The 15,895-nt window shown below is 43.3% G+C and overlaps 1 protein-coding gene across 7 annotated transcripts in view; it reads right to left on the bottom strand.

The window, feature by feature from the left end:
- Nucleotides 1–15,895, bottom strand: part of LTBP1 (latent transforming growth factor beta binding protein 1) — a 200,426-nt gene that overhangs the window by 99,233 nt on the left and 85,298 nt on the right. For all 7 annotated transcript variants that reach the window (XM_035108252.3, XM_035108243.3, XM_035108244.3 and 4 more), the window contains exons 8-9: nt 15,000–15,102; nt 12,458–12,529 (exon numbers count right to left, since the gene is read on the bottom strand). In XM_035108252.3, coding sequence (XP_034964143.2) covers nt 12,458–12,529; nt 15,000–15,102 — 175 coding nt within the window. The remainder of the gene's footprint in view (nt 1–12,457; nt 12,530–14,999; nt 15,103–15,895) is intronic.

Genomic DNA, 15,895 nt, shown 5'->3' with positions numbered 1-15,895 from the left:
TCCTCTCTTTCAGCTGCTACCTGGGGGCAGCGACTCCATCAGACTGCCTCAGTGGGAGAGCTAGGAACCAGGGCTCAGTTCACCAGTTTGCTGGAGGCCCAGCTCCATCAGGCATCTCCTGCCCCTGAATTGTGCCAGCTAGTTATTATAGGGATGACAGTTTATAAACGAGGCATGAATTTTGATTTTGATTTTCCTCTTTCCTCCCCCTCCCCTTTTCCTTTTGTGTGTGGGTTTTGGTTTTTTTTAGAATGCAAGTTTCCATGTAGGGATTGCCTTGATTTGATTGTACGCAAACCGCTCTGTAGCCTCTTTGGCTGAACAGCAGAGTACAAGTGCCGTTAATAAATAAGTTAAGTATCATTTAAAAATTCAGTCTTCTGAATTCTGTTGGATAGCAGACAATAAAACACTGCTGCTGCCTGCTGCTCATGGATAGTTGTGTTGGTGGCAGTATAATTTAACAAGTTTTTAGCAAGTGTGCATCAGATGTGGTTTCTTGGCGGGTCCATCAGGAAGCTGTTGTACTGATATCGAGTCCTGTATTATGAAATGCTATCTAAACACCAAAGGTAGCACCCACAAATTAATAACAAACCTTAAATGCCTTCTTTGGGAGGGGGTGAGATGCACATTTTAGAACGATCACTGCTTCAATACTTTAGGCAAAGAGCCCAATGCATACTAATTCACCCTGTGGTTAGGCGACCACCTACCTAACAACATGTCTGGCCACCCGCAGTCCTGTCCAGCTGTGTAAATTATACTGAGATCAACCTGTCAAGGCAGCTGGAAATGGAATCTGGATGAGATGAAGGCTGTGTTAAAAATAGCTTAACAGCTCTTAAGCTTTTTTCATCTGCCCATCTTTATCAAACGAAGCCACAAAGTAAGCTGGCTATTTAAGTTTGAAGGTGTGATGCTCTGGGTAAAACTTTGATAGGCAATAAAAATTTATTTAGGCAGGTTTTATTGTCACTACAGTGGCTGCTATTAGGACAGCACTGTGTATAGCAGGCATAGGCAAACTCGGCCCTCCAGATGTTTTGGGCCTACAACTCCCATCATCCCTAGCTAACAGGACAAGTGGTCAGGGATGATGGGAGTTCTAGTCCCAAAGCATCTGGAGGGCCGAGTTTGCATATGCCTGGTGTATAGGGAAACTTTGGAAATGCTCCTTCTGTTTAAAAGGACACCAACCAATAGGTACTTATAATTCAAATCCAATCTGAATCTTTCTGGTGGAAGAGTGTAATGGCTACAGAGCTGGACTTATATCAGGGGCCCCCAGGTTCACATCACAAATCAGCTTTGACATGCCATTGATGCATTTTGGGCCAGTCACCATCCTTACATCAACTCATTTCACAAGGGCAATTATGAGAATAAAATGAGTGGGAATTATGTATCCTGCCCTGCTTGGATGCCAAGTGTTTCAAGTTCAGATCAATTCTGAGTTACAAGGCCAAAAGAATCTGCATGGCAAATAAAATATCAGTTATGTGGTCTTAAATAAAACATGGCATTAATTTGGCATTACCATTTATAGCTTGATCTTCCTCACAATGGTTGTATAAGATAGTCATTTCTACAGATGAAGAACTGATACAGAGAGATGAAATGTGCTCAAGGCCACCTACTGAATTTATAAGTCAAGTGAGTCACCAAGATAACAAACCTGAAGCACATTTGCTGCTGTTAGTGGGAAGCTGTTTTAAACTTTTAAGAAAGGTCGAGGAAGAAAGATGGAATACAAAACGTTCAATAAGGAAAATAATATATGGAATTATGGAATTTACCAATTGCAAAAACTGGCTGATAGTTATTTACATCATAATCTTACTAGCATATACTGCTGCCATATCCAAGTGTCTGCCTACCAGGCCCCAAAGCCTATAATAGGCAGCAATGGCTTACGGGGGTGGGGTGGTGGCAGTGCCCTCCTAATTCCCAAGAGTGCAGTGCCAGTGCTGCTAGCAGGTCTTGAACCTGGAGCATGAAAGATGTCAGGCAGAAGATTTAGCCTAAAATGTATTATCCAGGTTCAAGCAATAGAGGAAACTGTAGGGTAAGAAGCCAGGCCAGATGAAGCTTTCCAGATAACAAACCATAGCTGATCACTCAGTAAGACCTAATCTCTAACTAACAGCACCAGGTCAGATTTGCCTTATATAAGTAAGTAAAACCTTTATTGGCATCAAACAAACTCGCATACAAAATAATAACAGATTAAAACTGTCACTGTGGCAAACGCTGTGCCAAGAGAGGGAAGGGAATAATCCGCCATCCGCTTTCACGACAATGGGGCTTCCGGCGACTCAGACGACTGCAGAGTACAACGCCGAGAAAATAGTAAATTAAGATATTGAGCCACCATCTCGGTGAGGACCGGGTCCTTCCCCAGCAAGAGGAACCGCAAGATTTCCCGCTCTGGTCTCCCTCTGGGAATGCAGAGCCGGTCCAGGAACCGTTGACGAAGGTCGACGTAAAGGTTACAATGAAAAACCATATGTGGGAGGCTTTCCACCTGAGGGTCATGACACGGACAGATCCTCTCATCCTTTGCCCTGCCCGAGAATCTTCCCCACAGGAGGTTCGATGGATTTGCATTGAACCTGGCCAACGAAAATGCCCTTCTTTCTTGTGGGTTCAGTAGGAAGTCAAGATAGATAGGTTTTGTTTCATGAGCCCACGGGAGGTGGAAAAGAAGGGGGGAACATGTTGTGCCTGCTGCCGCTATAAGATCCTGTCTCTCAATGTCCCACCTAGTAATGACTGTGGCTTTGGCAGATTGTAAGGACATTGAGCGGAGGAGTTCTACTGAAAGCCCCAGTTGCTGTAACTTCCTATTGAAGTGTTGCAGCCCTGGGGGGAGGAAGGTGTCCGAAAGCATTACCTGGAGGAAGGGATCTCTGTCAGAGTCGAGGCAGATTTTTAGCCAGAATATAAGGAATCTTGCCCAGGCGACAGATTCCACCTTGTGTTGAGCTCCCTCTAGACATAAAACTGCATATGGGACGCATCTTGGAACAGAGAAAATCTTGTAGAGAAAGGTTGATTGCACTTGCTCTACTGTCTGGGTGAACCCCGGGATCCAGATTGGAATGCCGTAGAGCAGTTGTGAAATGGTCTTGGCATTGAAGATCTTGAGCGCAGAAGGGATATGTGAGTTGCCCCTTGTTGTAAAAAATCGCGTAATTGCCTGCGTGGATATCTTACTGGCGTTCACCGCCGTGCCTCGATGTGGAGACCAGAGGAGCCTATGATGATAGGTGATTCCTAGATAATTGAATTTAAAGACCTGCTGGATGGGTTTACCTCCAAAAACCCAGCTATAACTCGTGCGTGAGTTACCAAACACCAGGATTTTGCTTTTTTCAAAGTTCAAGCATAAGTTCATTTTGGCCATGTACTCAATGCAGGCAGTTACCAGACGCTTTAGACCTATTCTGGTCCGCGAGAGCAAAACCATATCGTCCGCGTACAGGAGGATGGGAATGTTTATGGCCTGGAGTTTTGGAGTGTGGGCATCCACCTGATTTAGTAATGGGGCTAGATCGTTGAGAAAAAGATTGAAAAGCGTAGGAGCAAGTACGCAGGAAAATGAAAGATGGCGTCTTGAAGGTAGCCTCGGAGAGTGCCTGGTAAAGATTCTTCCTTATTCTCCTTTACTTAGCCTCACAAGCCTCACAAGCTTTTTTTCCCGAGGGTACTAATGGCGTTTTAAGATTGTTTTAAGCTTGTTTTTATGTTTTTATACTTTTATGCTTTTACCACTCCCACATACCTGCAAATCTGCAAACCTGCAAGTCAGCGTTGTAGATAAAGACTGAAAGGGAGTGAGTTGTTAAAGAGAACGCACACTAACTAGCACAGTTCACTCTGCTTTGGGCTAAGTGGGGTTTCTCCCCCTCTCCGTCTGTGCTGGTATGAGAGGGAAAAAGCGTTCCAGGCACCATTCCAATGAGACCGTGGACGCAGCCAAGAAACAGATGAAAATCAGTGACTTCTTGCCCAATAATGACCTGGCAGAGATTTGCAATAGTTTCCCTACTGAAAACAGTTTCGCTGCTCTTGCCTCTAGTATTACCCATAAAGTGACTGGCTGTATGGTGGGCGAGGGGCAGCCAGCCCCGGGGTTACAAGAGGAGGCCCCTCCCTCTGAGCAAATCCAAACTTCTCTATCCGAAATACCACAATCATCCACCCAACTTTTTGCGGATCGAGAGATGTTGGAATTGCTAACCTGCCAATCTGAACTGATATCGCATACAATCAGCAACCTGTATAAAAGGCTGGACGGCATTGAAAAGAAGCTCGAGGAAGTGCTCAGCCTGGCCAAACGACCACCCACTCCTCCCCAGTTTGACTACATTGCCAGTCCGGCTCCCCCCCGCCCAAGTCTGCAGGTCGACTCCGCACAACAAGCAAAGGGCCCGGACGAACAAGCACATAACTTGAATCTACAACTCCAGCCTCATAAACTGGCTGTGCTAGTGGGAAACCACCCCTTGAATTACAACAATTGGGTAGATAAACTCTCAGTTGCCAACTCTCTGTCCCAACTGCTGGGGCACGTCCTACGTCCATCAGAGATTGTGGACATTCTATGGTTGCCCACTGGGTCCTTTCTGAAGCGGCTGGTTATTAACTTTAGATCTACTTATCCACCTGCTAGAATCCTAAAACTAAACGGTTGCACAAGGAAATGGCATATCTATTTCACAAGAGTGTTTGCTAACCAGATCTGCAAACCATTACCCATCAGGACAGGGGCCATCTGCTCTGAAGCTAGGCCTGTCTGTCTCAAGAAACCAGTGAACGGGGGGCTGGAGACGAGGCCTTCTCGTATGGGCAACGCCATCGCCCAACAGGACTCGGACAGCCCTGCACTGTACCAAAGTCTGCCTGCAATTGATTTAATTGACTTTTTACACCCTCCTCTTGGCTCCCAGGACGCTCCATGTGACGCGCCCGCCCCCGGTCCGCCTAAGCAATTCCAATCTGAAATGCACTCTCCTTCATACGCCTCGATGCCTGAACTGGAGACTTCCATTACCTCCAGCCCAATACAAGGCGACAAGCCACAACACCCATTAAACTTTAATCCCCTAATCGATCCACCCCAAGATACAGTTGCTGACCTTTTACAATCTACACCACCCGGTGAAGTCTATGCCTTCAAAACAGATCCGGAACGCCATGTAACCTGCAATAGAGTCATCGAGGACCCTTTCGGCCACATCAATCTGTTGGCCTTTCAACCCAAGCCATCTCAGTCACCCAGTTCCCAGCAATCTAAGGCCGGTCGGAATCCTTATACGGGGCAGAGTGAAGAAGTCCCCCAAATCATCCTAGCAAAAGACTCCAGGGCCCACGGACCAATAACTGACGCTCCAACGGTAGTGGTGGAAACGCGCCTGGGGCCGCCTGGGACATCAAGCAATAACCATCCTCCTGATATTCACCTAGACTGACTTGATGCCGCGGTTAGGAGTCAGGTGCACAATTCTCTGCAAATGATATCATGGAACGTGGCAGGGTGGTCTCCAAAGCTATGCCTTCCAGAGTTCTCAAACTTATTAAGGGCTCATGATGTGGTTTGTTTACAAGAAACCTGGTCATTACATCACATCGAATTTGCAGGTTTCAACGCTTACTCTGTTCCGGCAACTAAAAGCCACAAGAAAGGCAGACCTTCAGGTGGATTGTTAACTCTAGTGGCTCCCCATATAAAATGCGAACACATCCTGTCGACAAATGTTACCTGTAAACTACTAGTAATAAAGATAGTGCTGGAGAACCAGGAAATGTTACTGATCAACGTGTATATTCCTCCCACTCCCACTGCCACAGTCAAGAACCTTCAATGGAATCTCATTACACATGTGTTTGAGAATCTGGACCTCATCTGCCCTGATTTACCTATCATTCTAACTGGAGACTTTAATGCTCACCTAGGCCAAGGGTGGGAAGTGTACACAAAAGCCTGGGAGCTCCTGGATATTTCTGTCCTCCCAGATTTCTGTCTTTGGGAACGCAGATCCCTGGATCCAGTAATAAACCAGGCGGGTCTGCGTCTCACCAAGTTGACTACCACCAGGGCCCTGACATGGCTTAACGGGCTAACGGAATGGGAAGGCTCCGGGAACTTCACCCATATCTCCCCGCAGGGGAACAGCATGGTGGACTATATTATAATACCTGCTGGAATGACGCCATTCGTGGATGAGTTTTACATAGGCGATCCTATGCTCAGTGACCATCTCCCTCTTCACTGCAAGCTTGTCTTTCCATTGAGCAAGACTGTACAGTTAAACAGCCCACTCCCCCAGGAACCAAGACTCCAGCTTCCAAGGATACAAACCAACGAACACACTCTGTCTCGCTTCCAAGGCCTGGTAAAAACCGACCGCGTGACCCAATTGTTTTCAGCAGAGAAAGGTGCTCTTACTCCAGCTGAGGGAATTACTCGGTTCGAGGAATTTATTAACATCTTAATAACAGAACTGTCCCACACGCACTCACATAGGCCTCCTAAGAAAAGGAGCCTGGGTGATTGGACCGACAAAGAGACTTTAGCTATGAAAGCCGAAATCAGGAAACTGTACAGAGAATCCAGAGAATCGGGCAGTTCCCGCCTACCTGACATCTATTTTTCTAGAACTCAACAACTAAGGGAGTCCATCCAGCTCGGCCGGTTAAGACATATCCAGAAAAGCTGGGAAATTTTACTCTCAGCCATACAATCTAGAGATCACAAAAATTTTTGGAAGGCCGTAGCAGATCCCCCACTGCCACAGAATGAGCAGCTAACCTCAATTCCATCGGGCACATGGATAGAACATTTCAAGTCAGTATTTTTCGACAACTGCATCCCACCGGACAGGCAAGATCAGAACACTCTCTCTTTCCTAGATGAGTGGCCTCCAGTATCCATGTCAAAAATCATAAATTTAATCGATCAGATGAAAGTAGGGAAGGCCCCTGGCCCGGACGCCATTCCATCTAAACTGATTTGCCTTATAGCTATCCTGGAAATTTTTTTCAAGGGTGAGTGCAGAACTCCCATAATTTATTAATCGTGTAAGCAAAAAAGGAGATACTGACAGACCTGATTCTCTTCACCTGACTTAGCTTCACTTCATTACAAGCAGGCTTGCCTTGCTCTCAGGACCCTGCCCTCTGAATTGGCAGGAGCTGGGTCTGACACTGCCATCATAACATTTCTACTTGTACAGGGGACAAAATGCTGGGTTTCACAAACTTGAGGTCAAGATCAATTACTTCTGTGGGACGCAGGTGGCGCTTTGGGTTAAACCACAGAGCCTAGGACTTGCCGATCAGAAGGTCGGCAGTTCAAATCCCGGTGATGGGGTGAGCTCCTGTTGCTCAGTGCCTGCTCCTGCCAACCTAGCAGTTTGAAAGCACGAAGTGCAAGTACCGTAGATAAGTAGGTACCGCTCTGGCGGGAAGATAAACGGCATTTCCGTGCACTACTCTGGTTCACCAGAAGCGGCTTAGTCATGCTGGCCACATGACCCGGAAGCTGTACGCCGGCTCCCTCGGCCAATAAAGCGAGATGAGCGCCGCAACCCCAGAGTTGTCCACGACTAGACCTAATGGTCAGGAGTCCCTTTACCTTTTAAGCTACGTAGCTCACTGAGTACAGCAGTTCCACACACAAAAAAGTGTGGTGGCACCTTCAAGCCTAAACAAATGCATTGTTTTGTTTTTGCTGCAATATCCTAACATGGCTATCCCTCTGGAAAGTGACACTAAGAGTAAAGTGAGACAGATACTACTTTAGCCAATAGGAAGTGCTTCAAAGGATGATACATTATGGTGAAACACATTAAACTCCATTCATCGTATATGAAGGTAAGTAAAATTGTCCTGTTATTCTACAAACAATTATTGTTTTTAATGCTATTAAAACTAAAACTAAAAATGGGAGAGTGCTGGGGAGATACAATAAACTGAGCACCACTTCACAGTACCTTTTGATGCAGTAATTGCTTTATCATTAGATTAACACAAATCCACAGGAAAAGTTCCATTATCCTATTTAAATGTAGGTTCTGAGCAAGACTTTTGCTCCATTTTGTAAACTAGCTTTTGTGAATGTTTTAGCCTTGAAGTTATGTTCAAATAAATTTCTCTGGAAATCTCACATGAATGTAAGTCAATTATTTACATTGGAATTGGCTTAGACTTTTTCTGTTTAGGATGAGACTTGAATGGCAATACACAAGAAGTGTATTTCAAATCCCTTTAATAAAACTGGGCACACAGGACATTTAAAAAGTCAGACATGGAACTACCCCACCCTTGTAATTATAGTTTCAATCAATATATGCAAAATAAATGATGTGCATGTGACTACAGAAAATTAAATTTTTACTTGGGTACACCCAGCCACAATATCCCACTGTAACTTTGATTACACTGTCTACTATAATGAGTTATGTAATTTGGCATCTATTTATTACTTAAAGGGCCCCCCTGACCATCAGGTCCAATCGTGTCCAACTCTGGGGTTGCGGCGCTCATCTCGCTCTATAGGCCAAGGGAGCCGGCGTTTGTCCGCAGACAGCTTCCGGGTCATGTGGCCAGCATGACAAAGCTGCTTCTGGTGAACCAGAGCAGCGCACAGAAACGCCGTTTACCTTCCCGCCGGAGCGGTCCCTCTTTATCTACTTGCACTTTGATGTGCTTTCGAACTGCTAGGTGGGCAGCAGCTGGGACCGAGCAACGGGAGCTCACCCCATTGCAGGGATTCAAACCGCCGACCTTCTGATCAGCAAGCCCTAGTCTCTGTGGTTTAACCCACAGTGCCACCCGGGTCCCTATTTATTTATTACTTAACCTCTACTAAACAAAAGCAAGCTACTATTGTATATAATAATTTATCTTATACATTTTAAGTTTATCATATATCTAAATTCACTATTTTATAGCTTTGTTTTGCTTATGATATATTGGTACTTAAGATTTTATTGTTATTTTATTATTATTACAAGCAGCTTTGAGGAATTTGATCAGCAAGAAAGTGGAATGGCATTTTTAAAAATGTATGAATGAACAAAGTTTACAAATAAGCTGTCTTATTATTATTACTTCAGCAGGTCAGTTATGAAGATACAAAATCTAACAGGACAGATTCAGCTAAGAAATAGCATACACTAAAATGAGCTTGTGAATGAAAATTCTTTCTTTCTTTCTGGCCTACATACCCAGATAAGTATGCATTTCCCTAATGCAAGAAAAAAATATTATGCCACGTTTCATTTTCAGTTCTCAGTATAAGGAAGTAAAAGGAAAATAATTCTGTCTTTGTTCATCCCTACAGTTATAAGTTGCCAAATGTTTGCCAGAGGATTTGGCAACATAGTGAGATAAAAAAAACTAATTTCATCACATTATTTTTTTGGGGAAATGCTGGCTTATTTTTTTATCGATGTGGAATGGTGGTTAATGACAGTAAACCAAAGCAAAACTAAAACTATTAAAGTGGGAAATAAAACTTCTTTCTTCCACGTTTAAAGGGGCACAAATTATGCTCAACAAAACTCTGATTCTGTCTAGGATCTGGAAGCTGCATTCAGAAATGATGCAAGATCAGATCAGAAGAATCTTTATTTGCATCAGCAACTAGCCATAGCAATATAATAAAATACAATGTACTGAAGATAGAGGTAAAAGCTTAATTATACAAAATACATTCTAGAGGCTTACAACTATGATATAGGTATTTTCTACAATGTTCAGTTCAAGGCGTATGTTCAGTACAGTCCTTTGAAAGAGGCCGCTATGGCTTAACTACAACTAACAGAAGAACCATGCAAACTATTATAAAATGGATCTCAAATGCTGGACCTTTAACACAATTGTTCTTACTCCCCCCCCCCCCCATGGAGACTCTAGAGATAGATTTTCGTTTCTGTATAAGATTGACTGGGTGGCTGCACCATGACATGAGGTGCAGAAGTAATGCCTCCCGAGTGTCTGACTATTGCCCAGCAATCAAAAGCATCACACACACCTCCCACTTCCTTCTCCTCCTTCTCACATGAGCATCCCCCTCCTTATTTTCAATCTCAGTGCAAACTGTGGTTAGAATCACATCTGTACCAGAATTACATCTGTACCGATATTACTGCTATCCACTGTGATACCAAGCCACAGTTTGCAAACCCATGCCTAACTATCACTGCAAACATGATCACTTTACCATCAATATGTATTATTTCTGCATGGGATAGTCACTTCCCTACACCCACATCGTAAAGGGGGGAAAAGAATGTCATTTGTGTTTAGTAACTATGCACATCTCATCTGTTCAGAATTTCTGACTTTTTAGAAAACTGTTTTATCACAGGATAATATTCAGTACTAGTCTTACTCAGAGTATACCTACTGACGTTAATGGACATGACTATACCTGGGTGTTAGCCGCCCTGAGCCCGGTCTTGGCTGGGGAGGGCGGGGTATAAATAAAATTTATTTTTATTATTACTTTTGATTCATTTTAGCGGGTTCTAGTCAACTAACTTTTACTCAGAGCTGACAAACTCAAATCCATCTCATATGTGGTCACCCTTTGTAATGAATTAAACCATATTCACAAAGCAAATTTCTCTCTTCCATAATGCAAACTAATCATTCCCACCTAATTCCCAAATGGGTCTACTTTGAGTATGGCTAACGTTGACTGTCACTCAAATATAATCTGGTTCGGGGGGAAGGGGGAGAGAAAATAATGGTTTCCCTACTAAAACCACCACCATCCAGGTACTTTTCCAGTTCTCAAGTGTACACATTTTTTAAGAGAGCGTTTTATTGGCAAAATGCTTTCCTCCTGAAAATGAAAAGCCAAGCCTTTTACCAGCTGTTCTTTTAATTCAGCTTCTTTTCCGTTAATAAAAACATATCAAAATGCATTTCCCCTTCCTTTTCAGTATTAAAAAAGGCAGAAAAATACAGTGCAATCTAAATAAAATATTGTTAACCCACTCCTTAATACGACCGATATACTTTGTTCCCCCTCAGATATTAGAAGCTGCATGTAATGCTATTTATGTATTTATTATTCACAATACATATATGCTGCCCTTCATCCTATTTGGATAAAGTCTAATACACACATGTTCATTTGGGTTTCACAGCAGTTTAGGATTTACGGTACCTGTGCATGTATAAGCAAAACATTTATTCAACTGAAAGGCAATTGTTACATTGCTGAAGGAAGAGAGAAATCTTGGTTAGATAACCTATGATGTACTACTAAACTGTTAAAACTTAATCTGCAAACAGACGGTTCTTTGTTGTTCATAACACACATCAGTAAGAGATTTGTTTCATTGCATTAGTTCACTGAAATGAAAGGAAATAATCAGGAGGTGGTTGTTAATCATGCTGCTACCACATATGGTTTGTAAACGGAGAAGGCTTTTGATTGAAGAAACATTAGAGCAATTAGATGTTTAGAGAAGTCTCCAAGATGGGGAGTTAGATGTTCTGCAGGAGAGAAGAAAGCATTCTTTTCCTTCAGCTGCCCTGAATGTGATATCAGCTGTCTGGTGGCAGGATGGCCATGGAATTGCTTTGAAAATACATTACCAAAAATATTTGCTCTGAAAGAGATTTATCCATTCCAGAGATTTAAGGCCACCTTAAATCTCTGGAATGGATTTCAAATTTTGATTGGGGTAGTTATTTGTATCGTATGACCTAACTTTTAACACCTTCCATTATTTCCAATTCCAGGGTCAATTCAAAGAGCTGGTCAATACCTTTAAACCACTAATGGTTTAAGACTAGAACATTCAATGGATCATGTCCTCCCGCAATATTCTGCATGTACTACCAACACCATAAGTTCAGTTAGTAGGTACTCAGAGGTACACAGAAGTGGGCAGTCTCTAAAGACTCTGGAATTTCCTTACAAAGCAGATCTACTTTCTGCTGGTATTCCATCATGAAATAAAACTAATTTAATTCTGGCTTGTGTGAATTCCTAAACTCACTATATATTTTTTATTAATGTGTGTCAGTGTATAGTGATTTTAATTATGTTGACTTTAAGATGACTTGATGTTATTGGGTATGGACATGTGGGTTATAAATATTTCCAACAATAAATGCAAATGATGAGCCATATAAGTCTTGAGTGATTTGATTTATCAAACAGGCAATATTTTCTACTTAATTACAACTAACACAACTCCCCCCCTCCCCGCAAATGAAACTGACAGAACAGATTTGTTCATAGTATGCCATTTAAGTAAATTGAGAAATGCACACAATTTATTTTAGCTCAACAGAATTACTCAAAGCCATGGGTGGGGAACCCGTGGCCCTCCAGATGTTGGGCTACAACTACCTGCTGTTGAACTACATCTGTAGAGCCACAGAACCCCATTCCTGCTCGAAACAAATGCTGAAAACATCTTACCTTGACAAAAAGTAGCATTAATTCTTTTGTAACCTTGTGGACAATCCACCACTTGGCTATATCCAGGGTAAGCTAAATTTGAAGATTAAAAACAACATTAGTAAATTACCAAGTGATCCAGTCCTTGAAACTGGCGTCTAGAAGGTCAGGAAAGTGCCAGGAGTTAAAATGCTCCCCCTTCTCTGTCTGCTCTCATACACGTTGAGTCCTTCCTCTATGCTGTTCTAAGCCTTGCTTGCCATGATATCTGAATCAGGTAACTATGGTTAAAGGTAAGTTGTAAAACTAGGTTTGCAACCCTATTAAAAACCATTGTTGAGGCATTCCATGCCAAATCGACCAAATCTGGCACATGAAGGTTACATCATGCTCTTGAAATTTTGAAGAGCCATACACACACGCACACACACACACACACACACACACACTGTGGTACCTCTGGTTACGAACTTAATTCGTTCTGGAGGTCCATTCTTAACCTGAAACTGTTCTTAACCTGAGGTACCACTTTAGCTAATGAGGGCTCCCGCTGCTGCTGTGCCGCTGGCGTGCGATTTCTGTTCTCATCCTGAGGTAAAGTTCTTAACCCAAGGTACTACTTCCGGGTTAGCGGAGTCTGTAACCCGAGGTGTTTGTAACCAGAGGTACCACTGTATGTGTATGAGAAAGAGAGTGAGAGAAAAGTTTACAAGGGCAGGGCCACATCTCTCTGAAAACTTGTGCAAGGTCACATTTCCCATAAAGTGTGTGTTCATCCTATTTGCCATAGAATGAGATGCATTCTACTGTACCTACAGTTATCTTTAAGGGTTCATTTTGAAGCCCATGATCTCTTTTTAAAAAGTAGTGTGCTATGTTACAAAAGTAGCTGAATTAGAGCAGAAAAAAATGGCCCAACATTTATAACGTTTCCATTCCCCCCCCCCAGTTATTTCTACACCCATTTGCTTGGATCTTATGGACCACAGGCACACTGCAACATTCTATTTAAAACTCTTTTTAGAAGTCTACCTCCACATATCCATGCTCCAATCTGCTCTTAACATATTTTGGTATGCAGGGATCATTTGAACAACTACGGTATTGCAGTTTGAGGCTGAATGTGGGGTTAAACAACTTTATTGTTTAAAGTAGACCGGGGTTCGCTGTGGCAGAAGGAAAGGATCCATGCACTGGGCAGCCCAACTTCTGACCCAGTATCTCCCTCCAGCCCACCTGGTGAAAGCAGGAGAAGTTGCCAATGGAAAGGTTCCACCATGGTGTGGGCCAGACAGTTGGTTACAGCAGCAATGTTGGTTTGTGACCTGCTCCCCTCAAGCTATGGCTGAGGTCTTAGCATGCCTCACCCAAGACCGCTTATGGAGATCCGCTATGGGTCCTGCCCAATGACAAAGTTGAGATGAATGTGGGCATTACAAAAAAAATGACATATCAAGGTAGCCACTAGCACTGGCCAATTGGAACCATGGATAAATGTCTTTATGCCTCTTTCAATCAGTAGCCAATATCCATCCAGAGAAAGAATCAATCTAACAAAGTGAGAGGAGGAGGATCAGCTGGCGGTGTGAAGATGGGTGCAGCTGTGGCCCAGGATTTCCTTTGCAAACCAGAGAAAAGCAGTCTTCAACCTGGTCCACACCCAGGTCCTGCCCCTGCTGCTGAATGGCCCCTAGGGCCAGCTCAAGTCTGAACTGTGGCATCCCCACTTTGCAGGGAACAGTCCACCCCCCCCCCCGCCAGCCATGCAGGAAGTGACCACCACCCACCACAGAGAGGCTGAAAACCTGCGTTTTCATACTTAGCAGCATCAAAATGCATTAAATAATGATGCTGATCGTCTTAGTACAACATGCACAGTTCGTTCCCATATTGGCATTATAAGAATATGTCAATCTCATGGCAAGGTCATGAAGCTCAAAACCATAAAAGATTCCAAAGAAAGCCTTCTTTCATCCAACATTATTATGGTCTGACAAATAATACAACTTTAGTAAAGATAAATGTCAAAATGTCATGAGAATAAGGCAACCCTGAATCAGCATCCTGTGAATGAGTCAACTACCAGGCAAGGATACCAGCTTAATGTCAAAAGTGTTAACAGCTTACTCAGTTTCCTCTTAGTGCTTATTTGGGATCTATGAAATGAGAGCATTTGCTCATCTTCATAGGAAATTAGTAAGCACATTAATGTTTTCTTTTTTTTTTTGCAAATTGACAAAGGAGATTAAGACTAAAGCCAAATACAAGAAGCAGAAAATCTCTTTTTGTTAGCCATTGCATTATGAGTGAACATACTTCCATGCTCGTGAACACCACACTAATTACTTAAATGGGTACTGTTTCTGTTCCTACCACTGCCAAACACTAATTGCCTTCCTGAAAAACAATAGCAGTGTACAGCGCTATTTTTAAAAACTCAAAGCTTTACTCATATCCCTATGTCCCTATGTTGAAAAGGACATACATATGCTTACATTAGCTCTAAAGCTGCTACATTATAGTGCAGAACAGTAAGATGAAAACAGATCTGAAAAACACATACCTGGTTTCTTTGGACATTTTTGGCATTTGTTAAAGCCCCAGGAAGTACCCACAGTCCCACAGCAATCTTCTTGCTTTGAGAGACCAGGGAGTGCTTTACCACACTAGGAAAAACAAGTTGAGAAACCTTGGGTTAGTGCTGCTGAAAGATAAAACATATTTAGAATGTTGCTGCTTTAAAATCACCATGACATAATTTCACCCCCGTGCAGAGCAGCCAGCACTGGTCCTTAAGTTACATCACAGCCTAGGCAGTGTTACTGATAGCACTTTCTTTGTGCTAGCCTTCAAAAAGCTACTTCTCCATGACTTGGTCCTATTGCTGCCACCGTAAAGTTTTTAAGTTGAAACCACAAGAGTCTCTAGGCCTGCCGCCTGCCCATGTGGTTCTTCTGATGTTTAATCGTTACTGTAGTGGCATGAGACAAAGCAATGAAAAAGCAGTTAAGTAAGAAGAGCCTGTTGAGTCAGGCCAATGGCCCTTCTAGTCCAGGAATCCTGTACTCACAGTGGCTGATCAGATACACAAGCAGGACCTGAGCACAACAGCACTTTCCCTTCCTGCAGTTTCCAGCAACAGGCATTCAGAAGAATTACTGCCTCCAACTGTGGAGGCAGAGCGTAGCCATCGCGGCTAGTACCACTGCAGTGCCAGCCTGCCCATGAGGTAGAAGAAAACACATGGTAGAAGCTGAAGAGGTGGTTGTCCCTGTGGGTGCCTTGCCCACCCCACCAATGGCAGAGAAGCAGCATGCCGCCAGAAAGGGAGGCGGCAGGACATTCCCGTTTCGCCTCAGGCAGCAAAACAGGAGGCGCTGCCCCAGAGCCATTGATAGACTTGTCTTCCATTAACTTGTCTAGGGCTCTTTCAAAGCCGTCCAGGTTGCTTCCTGTGGT

This window comes from Zootoca vivipara, chromosome 3 (genome assembly GCF_965207765.1).
Source record: "Zootoca vivipara chromosome 3, rZooViv2.hap1.1, whole genome shotgun sequence".
In the NCBI taxonomy this organism is placed as follows: domain Eukaryota; kingdom Metazoa; phylum Chordata; class Lepidosauria; order Squamata; family Lacertidae; genus Zootoca; species Zootoca vivipara.
The sequence above is the reverse complement of the archived record's forward strand: the minus strand, read 5'-3'. Positions and strand labels throughout refer to the sequence as shown.